This window comes from Triturus cristatus, chromosome 8 (assembly GCF_964204655.1).
Source record: "Triturus cristatus chromosome 8, aTriCri1.1, whole genome shotgun sequence".
Taxonomy (NCBI): domain Eukaryota; kingdom Metazoa; phylum Chordata; class Amphibia; order Caudata; family Salamandridae; genus Triturus; species Triturus cristatus.
This window is the reverse complement of record NC_140591.1, coordinates 1,672,443,576-1,672,460,560: the sequence shown is the minus strand read 5'-3', so window position 1 is coordinate 1,672,460,560 and position 16,985 is coordinate 1,672,443,576. Positions and strand designations below refer to the sequence as shown.

The following is a 16,985-nucleotide window of genomic DNA, read 5'->3' as shown; positions in this document are numbered from 1 at the left end:
TTTAATTTCAGCCACTGATAATTACTTGGGCTGCATCCCAGTTCATTGGTATTTTGCACACCATGCCACCTCAGTTTGGACCCAGCTATATTCAAATCTGTCTTAAGCCTACTCCAATGAGAACCATTCATCCCGAACTGCTAGACCAGGTCCTTCCTGAACCGGAACACAAGCAAACTAGGACCAGTTTCACCCTGATTAGGTCTCATTGGCCATGTATAGCTTGCTTCCAGTGGCATAGTGAGCACAGGACCCAGGTCTGGGCATACCTGTCACACTTAGGGCATCAACTGCAACAATAACTTGGTGATGGATGGTATGCTTGACTTAATCTCAGCCACCGCCAATCTCTCCGGGTTGAATCCCAGTCCATCTATTTTCACCCACCATGCCAGCTCAGTTTGGACCCAGCCATATGCAAATCAGTTGTGACCCTCTAACTTCACTCTCCCAACATCCTAACTCGCACCTTAACAGCCTCTAGTGTCCTCAGCTTAGAACTAACGTATGGTCATTTACCAATCTTCCTAACTTCTAACACTTTCCATTGCTAAGGTAAATGCATTTATTTCATGACTTGTGTGCCCTCACATTTGTGCAAGACCTTTAAGGTATAGATAAACTGTTAAAACATAAAGCTCTACCACTCTTTCACCTGCCAAGGTTGAATGCTGTGGACATCAGCGCATGCTCCATCAGTGAAAGGTCCTCGTCTTGGTTTACACGTCATCAAAGCGTTCAAAGAATGAGCCAAGGCATACACAGCCACGTATGTGTGGTATGTATAGCTCAGGTCATACAATTCAAAGAAATCTGAGTCTTCTGTTTCCAAAGTTTGGCTCTCTGAGCAGAAGATTGACCTTTCATCCTTCTCCGAAGACGTGATTTCCTCTGTCTCCTGAGATCCAGGCCACTTGCACTTAAACACTTTCTCCCAAAAATGTTTCACAAAGACATCATTGGGATCTCTAAAGGGATGTATGTGAGAAAGAAAGTCTTCAAAGTCTGGCATCTTTGTGGCATGGGGGGCTAGTCCTATTGAGCCATTAAATATGTTCCAGGTCTCCCTTTTGAAGAGACCGATAGTCAGTGTGAAAGATGCAGAGAAGACAAATACTTTATCCGTTACATTCTGTGCAAGGAAAGCCTCCATGAGCATCTTGACATGGACTTCAGGGCTGTGAACTATGATCACTTTCACATGATGCATTTGTGCAATGTCAACAATGTGAAGGAACAGCTCTCTGGCAAAGCTCAGATGAACCTTCTCTACAAACGCCACACATCCCCCATGTTCTTCAATCAGCCTCTTCATGTCTTGTCCTCCTTGCAATCCTAGCTCGTCATCAGAAATAATCATCCCTATCCAGGTCCAGCCGAAGTGCCCCATTAACCGTGCCAGGGCAACATTCTGGAAACTGTTGCTTGGAACTGTACGCAGGAAAGATGGGAACTGGATCTTGTCACTTAATGTGGAGAGAACAGATCCATAGCTGATCTGTAGCAAGAGAAATTTAAAGAAGAGTTAGATTCTTTGCACACTTTTTTCATTTTTAAATTGAGGATCCCAGCACACTCTACTGAAACTGCTTTTTGTTGCCCAATATCTTACATGAAGGTCAACCCTCTAAACATTCTTGCTCTCCCCATTCTTTTTAACAAAGACAATAAAGTAGAAGTTGATGAAGTTAACCACTTTGTTTTTTCTTCCACACTCTCTTCCGTGTACTTTTGAACAGCGCTTGTGTGTTTTAGTACTATCTCTGACACTCACCAGTGTCCTATTCTGATCTTTCTTCTCCTTCCCTCCTTCTCTGCTATGGTGTCTTCAAGGCATCATTTCTTTGGTCTCTCCTGACATTCATCACCACACCTCTCTAGCTTATCTCATTTGCTTCTTCAACCTTTTCTGTCATCTTGAAGCTGATTTTTTATCTGTACTCTTGTTTCCTCGCTTTCATCCCCAACTTCATGATGCTCTTTCAACTCTCTCTTCGTGCTGCTCAAGCTCCCATCTCCATGGCACTTAAGGCTACTGTTCAGTAACATGCCCTATCTCCATCCTATTGGTGAGAGCTTTGGTTACTTACTCCCCCCTCCTTCTCTCCATGCTGCACCTCCCTTGAAACCCTATGCTCACTTTGTCCTCCTCACAAAGTTTACCTCTTGAACAAGTCTATTTTCATTTATCTGACTGAACCTTCATTTGGTTCTGCTGTTAGAGACTTTATGTTTACATGCTGACACCTGCTGCTTAATTTCCCACAATTGTTCCTGAAACGTTACTTTAGTTTAGGATATGTTTCCTTCAGTAAGACTTAATCTTACTCAATATTTATATAACTATCTTTGAAATAATTAGTCTTTGCTATTTTGTCTTGTTTTGGGTTGTACCTTAGTAACCCCCCTTAAGATAGAGGAGAACACCTTCATAAAATGCGTATTATGCCTTCCAGTCCCAGCTTCATCCCTGACTGTCCACAAGGATGTTGGTTTTCAATATTTGGAAGACCTGCTTTTACTGAAACCCTTGTTACTCTGGCATTGTATTTGGTCTAAAGAGGAAACAAGTTTCGCAAAATTGATTATTTTAGACTGTCTTGCCTTAGATCATGTTCCTGATATCCCTTGGCTCTCATATATGAATGCCTCTTCTAGTACTTTATTTAACATATCTGTATTGCATGACTAACTCAGAGTTTTATTATTCATCCTTCTTTTAAGATAAATATAACCGCGGGGTGTGTGAGGAGCTGAGAAAACCAACTGTACTGCATGTATGTTAATTAATCTTCAGGATGGTTGTTAATATTTCTTATCTTGAGTGTATTGCTGCAAATTCCTCCTGGAATGGCCTCCCCTGCAAACCCTTGTGAAGTGGTTGGTACTTTAGCATACTGAATGCATTTTATCTCTGGCTGGCCATCTTGAAGGATGTAGGCAGGAAGCCCGCAGTATTTGCATGCCTTTCCAGCATTCTGTGTTTTAGGTGACACCTGGGCTACCTAACCTCTTGTGATAGCTGATGCAGTCTCTACTTTGATTGTTTTCAGGCCACTCAACTCTTCAGTGGTAGATATTTTACTGAAGGCCACCACCAGCTGCTCGGCCCATTCATTGGACAGTTCATGTGACCGGGCAAGTCTGAAATTTCACTGAGCCAAATGCCTGATCTTCTGACTATGTTCTGTTTGAGGGCCGATTTGAGACCTAGATGATCTGCACCTTTACTTCCTTGTGGGGGTCGATGTCAGTGCATCTGCTCACTAATTCTCACCCCTGAAATGAAACACGTAGATGGATCCACCAGCACGTTGACGTGTTTGGTGGAATTTAGAAATATCAAAATCAGGGTTCATTTGAAGATCGAAGTAAATATTCAGGGCTTCAATGAATCCGTCACAGGCAAGTTCTTAAAAACTCAGAACATTTCAGAACCAGTGAATGGAGAGGTAGAGACTGGTTTGCCACCCTGTCTGTCTCCTGCATGGCTTTGAAATAGTTATTAGGTCGAGCAACCTATATATGCCACAAGGGGGCTTCTGTTGCTGAGTCTCTCACTTCACTGAATTATGGTAGCGGGTTGCAACTCCACCCGTCAGGTGTGTTGGTCTCTAGGGATACCGACCATCTAGGGTTTGAATGGTGGGAGTGTGTGCTCGGGGAGCATCTTGTATTATTTTTTTTAATAACAAAAAAGCGGTCCCTATGGGGGAAGTGTAGCCCTTGACTTCCACGGCAATGTGTCAAGAAAAGGGTACAAACACCTCTAACACACATAGCTCAAAGTTATATATTTATTTTATTTGTTACTTCTCTGGTTTGAGGGACTTTTTGTGAAGTAAAACTTATATTTGCTCTAAAAAACAAGGTGCTCCAAAAAGGGTGAAAGAGCTTCTTGAGCAGCTGCGCCATCAAGATTCACCTGCCTGCAATCACCGATAGGCCCCACTAATACACTATTCAATATCATGCTTAAATGGTCTTGCTGCGGAGTTAGATTTTTTGTTATGTTTCTGTTTCTTGCATGCTCCTTTTCATGATCCCACGTGTTGGTGCTTCATTTGCTAATGAGGTACAAAATGCGATGATGAGCTAGTGTATGTAGTCCGCACCATAAGAGGGTGGAGACTACCATCAATTGCAGAGCTTTATGTAAAGCATTCATAATAAAGTAATTATTGGTTATCTCCATGAAGCAACCTCATACTGCCCCCTAGAAGTGGCTGGTGGGACTGTGGTGTTCTGCATGTTGACTGAACACCTGGGAATAGATGCTTCCTCTCAGTAGAAGAAGGTCTCATGGGGCAGGCCTGAGACGGTCTTGCTTCTGTGCCAGATGAGTTGAGCCCTAATTATGTAAGTGCACACTCATTTTCTGCCTGGGAGTTGATAGTGCCACAGTGGTGTGGTCGTGGACCCCATTGTCAGCATGTATTTCCTGTGACCGCAGCATGGATTTGTTTGTCATGGCCAGATTGTTGATAACATGGCTATCCTCATTGCCAAAGTGGAGGGTGCAGCATGATGCAATAGCCAAAGAAAGAGGACCATCACACACTGTCAATCCCCTGACACTGCACCCGTCATCAGACTGCAAACATGCATGAGTGTGTGTGATGTAATCAGTTGTGTCATGTAACACCCTCTCCATCTTTGCCTTTGTGTGTGCATGAGTACTTCATGGTTTTCTCTTGACGTTTGTGCATTTTCTGTCAGTCTCTAAAAAAACTCCTATTTCCTCTTCTGTTGCACCAGATTTTTTTTGTCTTATAAATCAAATAAAACAGTTCCTATAACACTAGTCTGTAGGATTTGCACAAGGGAAGTGGTAAAGTAAGAAGTAAAGTTAGGGCATTCTTTGCTTAACCTCTCGACTGCTAGGGTGTTCAGCTTCAGATGTTAAGCCCTTTATTGGCTGTTTGTTGTGGCTCAGAGTTAAACCTTCACAAAAGGTATCCACAACAAATTGAGGTCCTTGAGAGGACCGAGGAAATAGCCAAAATATAGTTACATTTGGGCTTTGCTGGAAAAATGTGCTGTGCAAGAAAGCAAATGTGTATTATTATTATGATTATTGTCATTATTATTTCTAAATAGCATCAATGGAAGGTTACTGTGCTAGGATCACTACATAACCACCTTTCAAGAACAAGCAGAGTTGTTTCAAAAGAACAATTATTGTCCACTTTTTTTTGCATTTTTCTAAGAGGAAATCAATTTCTCTAATTATATATTTGCAACCTATTTGCAGTTTGCAAAAGAAATAGGTGTGAAATCTAGGTGTGATCCTAGAAAGCTATAGAGCTATACTGAAAAGTAGACACAATTCAGCAAAGGGATTTTTGGGAATATACTGCACAGTTTTCCCAAAGAAACAAATCATGAAAATTAAAATAGGTGGTGAAAAATTGCCAAGTTTGACAACATTCTCATCTGTAATGTTTTTTTGTAGCTATGGCTAATTTACAAAGGCAATATCCTGTTACGTCAAACAGACCCTCCTGGTTGTGGGGATATGTAAGATTTGTAGATACGCCCAAAAGAATGATTTTTCATTGTGTACCAACTATATAGGTATTCACATGGTAAAATATTTAAATATTAATGCTTAGAAAATGTTGATATATTAACTCACATAAAATGTTTATCTGAAGATTAAATAAAAAAATAGGTGCACATCTATAGTAAAACAATATATTGTAATCATCTGATAATAATTAAAATTCATATGTAGAATTATTTAAAAGTAGTCTAATTGTATTTTGATAACATATAATGTTATATTACTTTCTACTTCTCAAAAAACTTTCTTAAATAGGTTATAATAAAATAGTAAATATGTTTTATTTTTTTAGATTTTTTTATAACATTAAATGAGACTTATTTTTTTTTAAAAAAAGCATTTTAATTCATGTAATTTAATTTAGCATGTTACCTATGTGATTTCACTTTAATTTCCTGACTCCATTATTTACTATAGGAGGTTGTTGCAGTACCAGTGGTTGGACATGAGTGGTGCCAGACGTACTACTGTTTCTATTTTGTCAGCTGTAATTTACACTTGAACATTAGATCTCACATCGATTTTCTGGGAGTTGCAGCATGTAAGTCTGCACTTTGAGTAAATGTTTACTCAGATTTTGTAAATAACACATGTAAATTATAGGCCTGGGTAGAATTTCAGTTACAGCGGAATATTTCTGTATTTTTGCACTGCTCTCTGATGCAGAATTGTCAATAATGACATGATTACATCTGCTTGCATAATAAGAATAATTTTGGCGGAAAAATCCTACTGCGAGAGCACATTTAGCAAGCATGCGCGGCTGCACGCACCACTGTTAATGTTCTGTTTCTTTAGGACTATTTTCTTAGGGCAAAATGCATCCTCACGTCCTTATTGGATGAATGGGTGCATCTTGTTCTAAGAAACTATTGCTAAATACTGGGAGTAAGTTAGGCAAAAATCTTACTCCAAGTACACGTTTAGCAAATGTGAGCTGCTGCTTGAGCTCCATGTTCATGTTCTTATGCATTTAGCTCTATTTCCTGGAGCAAACAGCATCCTTGCTTCCATTTTTGAATCAAGGCAGCATTTTTGCACTAAGAAAATAGAGTTAAATGCAGATTTACTCTTCTCAAGTAAACCTGCATAATCTTGCAGAATTCGTGACTACGCTACACAGAATTACACAATTTATGCCACCCCTAGTAAATGACTTACTAGTATAAGTTACTTTTCTGAATAGCCCTGCAAGTGTTGTTTGTGATCTGTTTGATAGTGGTCAGTCCCAGTTATGTGCTTTAACTTCCTCTCGTTCACCTGCTTTACCTCCTTCAAAGGTAATGCTATCTAAGTGTCCTTTGTAAATATTTCTATTGCTTCTTTCATTTTTTACCAGTCTACAGAAGCTAAATTGAATCATTTCTGTAAGGAGGCCATCAATGTAAATCCTGGCACTTCTGTAAACCTCTTAGAATGCCTGCAATGCAACCCAGTCATGAACTGTAATTGCAAAATAAAAATGCCTGCCCCTCTGAGAGGTTTTTCTTGGATTTACACTTTGCATTAGATGTTGTATAGTATTGATTACTAGGCAGTGGTCATTCCCTTACTTCAGACCCAACTGATTGTGTTCAATTTGAGCAGGGGCCTGACACCTTTTGTGTAATAAGAGCTACTGATGTTTCATGAACATCCTTGCGAGTTACTATTATTATTAGTGTTGTAATAGTGACCACATCAGACAAGATTACATTTGTGGCCAGCAGTGATCACCTCAGTGCATCATTCAAGGTTGCCGGCATTAATGAAAGGAAGGCTGTGCCAGTTCGGAATGCCTCTATGTAGGTCTTACCTGCCAGCCCGAGCTGCAGCGTGCCTGGCATGAAAGGAATATACGTCTCACACATGATGTATCACTCAAAAACTAGCTTTAAATATATTTTGGAACCATTTTTCTTCAAACATCAGCTTATGAGTTACACAAATACACACGTTTACATCTAGAATACATAGTATTAATATATATATATTCAGCAAAGCATAACGTTCAGATTTAGTATGCTGGATATGCGTGCGGGAGAACTACTTACTACAGCAGCTCACAAGCTATTCAGAGTCTGAATTCCCATATTTCTCCTTGTCAAAAACACTAGCCATAATAGCAGGTTAAAATCTATGAAATACCTGGTATTCATGTAAAGCTGTACCAGCCTTGCTTAGCTGAGGTGCTAATCCCAAACTGTCATCTCATCTTTATGATGCAACTACCCCTTCAAGATCCGCGGGAAAGGCTTATGTTGGCCTACTTGGACAGAGCTTAGTGTATTTATTATTGGAAATCTATTTCAAGAGTATCCCATCTGATCCTTCCAAAAGCTGCAATATTTTCTGATCTGCCAAAAGAGGAAATATGGTTCTTTAATGGATTGTCATATTATTTAACCACTTCTGTTATTGGCCAATTCATCAAGTATTTCTCTTTGTATTTCTTGTGAGGGTGTTTATAAAAAGAGTATGTTTGTCTTTGCTATTATCTGTCTCAAAATCAAACCCATTAATTTACATATCTTATGCTAAGTTTAATTCCACATTATTGTCTTAAACATGAGTGACTATTCATGGCCTGTTTTTAGTGCTTCCACAAGCTCCTCATATTTGAAATAAGAATGGGCTGATACGTCATACAGTAGAATGATACATATTTTATTAATTAAAAAAAGGGAATCACCAATTCTTTAACTTGGAGCTGCAACCAATTGTGCAGGACCTATAACCAGCTGAGTCCAAGCTTATCCACAAGCAACCTAAAGCTCCATGGCTTCAACTGATACTTGCCTCAGCATGCGTGAGGCTGCAATGGGGAGCCCAATGGACCATGTGTAGCAAATATGCCTTTTTGCATGGTCACCTCAGGTTCTTCCCCTGACAGCTGGCCTGCCAATGCTTGACCTTAATGATGTATGAATACTGCTCCCAGAGCAGAAACATTGAAACATTGTCCGGATTGAGGGGAAGCGTTTATATTTCCCTTGCAAGAAGACCAGTTAGGATAGACGCACAAACGTCATCAACTTGTTAAGGACCTGCCTTTCACATGTAAATATAAGGTGAGACCAGGTGAAGACAAGCCTCTGTTCCCCCAGCCAGACTGGCTCCAAACCCTCTGAGAAGGAAGCCACACCCAGAGCAAGTTATGAGTGACAATTTAGGAGGGGCTACTGTGAGTGCAATGTGGGATTATTTGTAGTACTACAAACAGGAACTGCTGAAAAAGTGAGTAGGGTTGTCCCAGGGAACTTTTACCCCATTGGTTAAGGAGGCGCTAGGATTCACCCCTACCCACTTGGTAATGCCAACCATAAATGTTGTACCACAAGATACCCTCCTAAGAACTCTTTCTGGACGTGTAAGAGATAAGAAATGCATTGAAACCTTCTTGCTGTAACCTGAGAGGAGCTCTGAAGGACTGGACCAGGTCTCTCCTATACCCAGGACAAATAAGTGGATCACGAAGGTCAAGAGGCTGACCTCTTGTGTGGATATCGGGACACAAAAAGCTGAAGAATCATGAGTTGCAAATGGACCTACACAGGACCCTTCATAAGGCCTTTGTGACTTCCAGCTGCCAGATTACCAGTGTCAACCACCAGAGCCAATCCAGTGAAGGCGTAATTTCGCAGAGCTGAAGAAACAGTTTTGTCTCGCATGGACCTTCTCCGCAGCAGCAAATCCATTTCAGCAGGCCTTCAATGAGAAGGTATCCAACCCCGTAGAGTCCTCTTTAGATACAACTTGCCGCCTTGTTGCACTGGAAAAATCAGAGCTCTATATCAGAGATTAAGTCTCAAGGTGGAAATCTTGACCAGACGGAGGTGTAGAAAGTATCTGACTTATGCAATAATTGTCCAGGACATGAAATTTGACTTTTCTGCCTTACCCACCAAAATCAATGGCTTCAGCAGGAGCTCACTAAGTGCCTATCTGCCTTTGGTGAGACATTCCTGGATACAGGCTTTTGTCTTGCCCCTATGAGAGATTGTGACTACCACTTTGCAGACTTAGCTACAAGGTAAAAATCTTGACTGGAGCCTTCCGCCTGTTTTATCTATTTTATCCGACCTCAGAATCAATTGTGGCTGGCTTAAAAGTGAACCTAGGTTCCGGTCTACCGTGACCAGTGACTATCATTTGCGCTTAGAGCTTTTTGGTGCTTCTTTAGCTTAAAACTTGAAAACAAATATCTCTGGCTCCCTTTATTGGATTTTTGTCATTTTTGTGTCCTTTTGTTTATTGAAATTTACTTACTTTTCTTATTTGTTTATTGATTTTATTGTTTGGTATTTTGACTTTATCATTGTTTTGGTACTACATAAATACTTTACACTTTGCCCTAAATTATGCCTCTCTGAGTGGGGAGTCCACCCACCCCAAATAATAATCCACCTTCTTATACTCCTCCTGGTATACTGCAGCCTTGTGGAGAGACAAAAGAGCCATAAATAGTGAAATCAGGCAGCTGTGCAAAAGTAACTCAAAGCCCAGCCACTACATTGCAGAGCAAATCACAAGCCTAAGGCGCGCCTACAGGAAGGCACTCTGGGCGGCAAAAAGATCTTACCAGGAAAACATTTGGATACAATTGTTACACATAAGCTAAACAAAAAACAGTGAAATGATTTGGGCAGAAATCAACACAGTAGCAAATGGCAGCTATTGTCATCGTAATGCCGGCATCTCAGAATCGGATTTGATAGAGTATATTGAGGTTTCACATCAAGAGAAAACCACCCACAGTGCCAGACTAAAAGGTGCAACCGTTAAGGGCGTATCACCCAATGTAAGTTTGCCAGCGACCAATTGGCTGGACGAATCGCAGGTTGGGCAATCGTTGAAGACGGGGCAGCGAGACCAAACGGTCTCCCCAATGCTGTATTCAAATACGACCAGGCCTTTTGGGCATCTTATTTTACACCCCTATTCAACTTAGCATTCACTACCAACTCAATTCCATCATCATGGAGAGGCAGTGTTCTCCATCCCATCTTTAAATCTGTCTCACGGACAAATCCCGCCAGCTACAGATTAATTGCTTTGATTGATGTTGAAGCAAACTCTACGCCGCCAATCTCTTGCAGACTTGGAAGCATGGGAATCCGCCCCAAAAATCATTCTGGCTTCCCAAACTGGGTTTAGGGCAGGTATGAACACAAATACTAATCTGGCTCTTAGTCTTATGATCGTAAAAGCTACCAATAAGACCTCCAACTTATCCCCTGCTTTGTCGATTTAAAATCAGCATTTGACACGGTCCAGAGAGACCTTTTATGGGCAAAAATGGCAAGATGGGGTGTGCCCCCAAACCTTCTCAAATGTATCATTAATCTACACTCCGATACTTGGGTACGAATTAAAATATGCAAGGGTGACAGAATGACCAGAAAGTTCCACACATCCATTGGTCTCAAACAGGGATGTGTTCTAGACCCTCGCCTTTTTAATATTTACACAGCAGACCTGGATACCCTGCTATCTGAAATCTCAAGTGACCCTCCAAAACTCTCATATAGACCAGTGCGTAGCCTACAATGTGCGGATGACGTCGTTTTGTGTAGCCAGACTTCTATTGGATTGCAGTGGCAAATAACCACCCTATACAGTATAACGGAATCCCTAGGCTTAAAGCTAAATTACAGCAAGGCCAACGTCATCTGCTTCTTGCCAAAGAACAGACAGCAAAACCTGGAACTCAAATGGCAAGTTGCCGGAAATAAGATCGACCACCTATAAATACCTTGGGGTGGAACTTGACGCTAGACTAAATTTCAAAAAGCTTCTTGCTCAACGAAGGGCCTTAGCAAACAAAGTGTTCTTTGCTCTCAACTTAATAAATAAAAAAATGGGGAGTTCATCTCAGACGTATTTGCTGCAAATCATTAGAGCCAAATTCTTACCATCACTGACCTACGGCTCAGAAATTAAAAAGGGCAAAGATGTAACGACTCTCAATACACTACAGTCCGTCCTGTTCAAAAGAATCCACCACATCCCAAGATACACCTTTCAAGCTCAAGTCTGCCTATAATTTGGGCTCCAGCACCAGCTGCCAGCGAGAATGGCTGTACTACTGAAATTGTGCTGGAAGTTGAGAGCAGCCCTACCCCAGTCTTTGGCTGTGTTGTGTTGGTCCGAAATGAAAAATCAGCGCACAACCAAAAAACAGCTGGCCAACCGTGCTCAGCCAAGCATAGTCATCCCTCAATTTACACAAGGCCTGGGACCTAAATATTAGTCACGCAGCATTCCAAAAAATTGCAATAAAGCTGCCACCTATAATCATGGTCGATTGATAAAGTGGAATTGGCAGGCAAAAAACCCAGGTGGTCAGTTATACAATCTTATAGCATCTGGGAGCCTCAGCCATACCTTACATGCCACATTCTTCAAACCTTCCAGCATTTTTACTTAGTTACACGCATGGGAACCTTCCTCTCAAAAGATCAGGTGCCGCTCTGGGAACAAAGATGGTCGAATTCTCTCTGCCGACCTTGCGACCAATTTGACGAAAGTTGATTACACTTTCTGTGCTGTAACCTTTTTAAGGCAGAAACTACTTTGCCCCACCTTTCGGGCGCTCAATATAAGATCATGCCTTACTGCAGTGCTGACATTACTGAACAGTGAATCACTTCAGTTCGGTATGCACAACAACCAGAAAAGCAAAATCAAATGAACAGTAAATCAATTCAGCTCTCCTGCATGGCCGCTAAGATCCTTCTTCAAATGAACAATCTAATAAAAGCAACTCGGGCAGCCCAGAGTAATAATGGCAGTTGCTTGGCATGGACCCTTGAAGCAAAATCATTGCCAATCGCTAGCTGAATTGTGCCCTTACCCTTCAAGATCGCCAAAGAAACTGTTGTCGTTAAATCCCTTGGGTGTAACCACGCACTGAGCACCTGATGGCCCATCGCTTTTAGTCTCCAATGTAATGAAATCTTAAATATCAATCGAACACATGTACACCTATACATTCACATATGGTGAACAAAGGGTTGAAAAGTCTGGTTCAGATATAAAAATAGTATGGATGTTGATTACATTTAACAATTTTATTTAAGCTAATTGGTTTTAAAATGTACTACCGTAGCAGTAATCTTGTAATCTTAGGGTAAAATGATTGGTTGCACTTTTTCTCAGGAATTATTATCTCATAATGTTATCAATTGGAATATTTTATGTTTTTAAGATTCAAAATTGTTATGGTTTTAATTAACTGAAACAATAAACTTAAACTCAAACCTTCTTACACTAAATCATTTCATTTGTACTGAAATTGTATTTTTATGTGTAACCCTCCTAATTCTAAAATCAGTTCAAACTAAATACAACCATAGCATATGATCAGTGAGCTGAAGGTGTTTGGAATTTCAGCAATGTCACACATGACACCAATCTAGAATAATGGAGCATTCTCCTCTACTGTCTCCTTTACACTGATGAAATGCTGGATGCAGCTGCCATTGACTACATGGAGATATATGTGCATCTCTTTTCAACAACAATCTGGATGACAATTTATTTTTCTAGTTTTTCAAAGGGTGTATCTGCCTTAATTAAAGAATAATGGCGCTGAAGATACTGACGAGGCTTGCAAATTGAACATTATTAGCAGTTGATATAAGGTTTTGTGGAGATAAGAGGGGTGGAGATAAGAGGGGTGACTACAAGGCTATCAGAGTGCGTCCATGTTGTCTTCCACAGTCAGTATCTCCGTCTTGTCAGAATCAAGGTTTAAACAGGTCTGGCTCATCTATGAAACCACCATGATCTTGTAGTTACAGATATTTTCCTGTGTTGCTGGTATATCTCCATCCAATTGGAGGAGGATTTGGGTATTATGAGAGTATGTCATGAATTCTAACTAGATATGAGTTTGGCTAAGAGGCTTCATATATAAGTTGAAAACGATGGGGAAATGGGAGGGTAACCCTGGGAGACTCCGTATGTAAGTGTCTTAAAGGATGATGTGTAAGAAGGGTTGATCACAGCATGTATTCTTCCTTTGACAAGGGATTTTAGCCATTCTAAAGCCTTGTCTGTGACACCGGTCTCATGCAGGCTTGAAATCAGTTCTGCATGTGACGTGGTGTCCAAGGCAGGCTAAACAAAGAGTGGCAAGATAGCACCTTATTTTGCAATCTTTCTTAGATTGCTCATCACTGCTGACATGGCAGCCTCAGTACCAAAGAATCAAGGGGACCCAGCGTGAGTTTGATCTGATTGCCTTTTCAGCTTCCCTAGCTAGCCATATGAGTGGAGAATGGGTCAGATGTTGTTAGCTATTGCTGGATCCACTGACAGTGTTTTAGGAGAGGTTCTATAGGGTTCTGTTTCCTGGTAGAGGGTACATTGCTTGCACTGAATGAAGGTTTGACAGGTTTATAAAAGACATGTGTTATATTATGCAATGCAATGGGAAATACACGGAAAGACAAGGAACCAGGAGCGAGTCTGACTCTGTGGCTTTAATGGATGCTTTAATCTCTGTTGTGGCCATGGGTGCAACTAACTTAGTGTAGTCATCCTTAAATGGTTATAAGTGCAAATTCAGACCAAATAGTCACTGATGGAGGATTTGGATCAGGTATCATCCATTTAAGAGAATTATTATTGGTTTTAAAATTGGACTGCATGCTTTGAAGTTTAGTTAAAAAACAATGAGATAGACATGCGCATGTGCAATAGTCACCCCAGATTAGAAAACGTGCATTGTTATTTTGTTTAGCTGTAAGGGCAAAGAGTCAAATCCTTGCAGGAGTGCAACATTCACAATGACATGTTTTATCTTCTGGAAATCATCGTTTCACTTTTCATCCCACTTATAGTTTGATTTATTTTGCAGCAATTGTCTAATGTCATATGTCTTCTCTGAAAAATCGTTCACATATTTGGAATAGAACTCAGCAAATTGTAAAAGGATTGTTATTTCCTCCTTAATAGTTAGTGCTAGGGATAATTCTAGAGTCCCAACAATTTTGAACTTAGATTTAATCCCATATCCACTGATTTAATTCCCAAAATATGTCACCATGTTAGTAGCAAATGAACACTTTGAAAAGTCAACCGTTAGACCTTTTAATTCCAAAGTATACAGGTTCTTGTCATTGTCTGTTTTATTTCTTCCCAATGACAGCCTGCCATCTTGGAAGTGCGTGACATCACTGAGTTTACCAAGCAGCTGAAACATTAAACATTGAAACACCGCTGCAGCTGATGCCAGTCCAAAGGGCATTCTTTTAAACTGGAAACAACCATCAGGGGTGATGAAAGAAGTGAACCTGCAACACTCTTCTATTAACCTGACCTGATGACAAGCTGTTAAGAAGTCCAAAGTGGGAAACCACTTGTGCCCTTTTGCCAATGCCAGCATTGCATTTTAGCAGAAATCTATCCCGAATATGTAATCATTGAGATAGAGAAGGTCATTGCATAGCGACCTTACCACTAGCATTCATTCACACCACCAAAGGCAAAGTCCAACCTCTAGCTTCTACAGGTTCAATTATATATAGTCCCACCAATCTTTTTCTCACAGACTTCTTTCTTAGAAACATAGGAATATTCCTCACACGATAAACTTTATGAATAGCATATGGGTGGTTGGAGCATCGGTGGGGTTCTAGAAGGCAGTAACGTGCAGGAAGAAAATGGAACAAATCAAATGGAGGTGGTAGCTGTGTGGTTTTCTCTTGGTTGTTATGAATAAAAGACTTATCAAGACGCATGTGATTATTATATGAAAACGAACACAAGACCCATCCATCCATCCATCAATCCTTCTTCCCACCCGTCCATCCCCCCATCCTTGCTCCCACTCATCTGTTCATCCATCCATTCATTCAAGGGTGTAGTCAGAAAATTAAAGTACCCCCCTTTGAAATGAAAGCTCTGATGGCACAAAGCATGGGAAGCAAGTGAGCCGACTGTTCCCTAGAAGAGCCTCTTGTCTCTTCCATCCAGACATCTATATTTTCATCCTTTCACCCTTCTATTCACCTGCTGATATTCACTATTTTACCTTTACATTCTTACATCCATTCATTTTGTCATGCATCATTCAATCTATTCCCACTCCGTCAATCCATTCCGTCTGCCATCCACTGATCCATCCATCCGCTCTGCCATCCATCCCTCCATGCATCCATTCATTCACTCTACCATGTATCCATTTGTTCACCCTTCCATCCACCATCCTTCCATCCACTCTGACATCCATCCTTTCACTCATCTACTCTGCCCCCATTTGCTCATCATTTCACCCCACTCATCCATCCATCTGTCCATCCATCCATCCCTTTACCATCCTTTCACATGTCCATCCAATTAACTACTCATTCATCCATCTACTGGACCATCCTTTCACCTGTCTATCCCCCTATCCATTCACTCATTCTTTCACCCATCCATCCTTCTACACATGCAGTCATCCACTCACCTATTCATCCGCCTACTCTTCCATCATTGCTTCACCCTTCCTTTTATTCAATTTTCCTTCCTTCCCTTTTCTATTTACTAATTTTTTTTGTGTGTCCTTGCTTCCACTTGCTCTTTTATTGAAAACTGTATTCCGTCATAGTGTTATTTATGAGTTTTGGCCTGCCGAGTTGCAGAAAGAAGAGGCCCATAAAAAGCCCCACTGTAGCTGCCAAAGCATTCATTATCCCTCCTGTCTATCTGACCATTAATACATCTATGCATCTATTCACATGACCACTCATCAGTTCTAGTCCATAGAACACATGTTCCCTTTACCTGTGGAAAATGGGAAAGACCTAGGATCCTTGCCAGTGGAACGGATATAGATGACATGAGCTCCCCAATTAGACCTGCTGGCTTTGACCCCGAGTGGCACTTGTACCCGGGGACTGGCCTTGAACTCCCTGAGAGTATTTCAATAGCTGCTCCAATGGCCTTGATCTGCGACATGCAGGAGTCATAGATCTTGAAGCCCAGAGTGATGTTTGGCAAAAGTTCCGGAGTCCGGTTAATTTCCTCTATGGCAAAGACCATCGCAAGCACATCCCGGTAATAGCGGACATGGAACCTGCAGGATAAACAAATCGATGCTGGTTGAGTTTCCTCTATGGCATCCTGAGGCTAAATATCTCTCAGACTTCGAGTAGAGTAGAGCTATAAACATCACAAAAGATCAGCTGTATCAAATTGTCTTAATACACTTAGCAGGAACCGAGAATAAGTGGCAAGTCACATTACAAAAAATAACTGTAAGCGCTATAAAGAACAACACGTTACAAGAAATCACCGTTGCTTGAGTTTATGGTGTTGAAATCCCATGCCTAATTGCATCTGGGGCTCATTCCTTATTACATGACTGGGCCATTTAGAGTATGCCTACTCTGGTACTCTTTTGATGTCCACACACAAGGGGAAGAGCGTTTTGGGAGTGGCAGTTGAC

At 40.9% G+C, this 16,985-nt stretch overlaps 1 protein-coding gene across 1 annotated transcript; it reads right to left on the bottom strand.

Annotated features, from left to right (window-relative positions):
- Positions 1–640: 640 nt before the first annotated feature.
- On the bottom strand, positions 641–16,579 carry LOC146808562 (vomeronasal type-2 receptor 1-like). The gene is made up of 2 exons (XM_085624010.1): positions 16,322–16,579; positions 641–1,498 (listed from the first exon to the last, which is right to left on the bottom strand). The coding sequence occupies exons 1-2, from the start codon at positions 16,577–16,579 to the stop codon at positions 641–643; spliced, it is 1,116 nt and encodes a 371-aa protein (XP_085480136.1).
- Between the last annotated feature and the right edge of the window lie 406 nt (positions 16,580–16,985).

Excerpts from the sequence above, each read along its gene's own strand:
- LOC146808562 (XM_085624010.1), bottom strand. The coding sequence starts at position 16,579 with ATGGTCTTTGCCATAGAGGAAATTAACCGGACTCCGGAACTTTTGCCA. Across the intron at positions 1,499-16,321 it reads GTCTTTCCCATTTTCCACAG|ATCAGCTATGGATCTGTTCT; the intron begins GTAAAGGGAACA and ends CTCTTGCTACAG.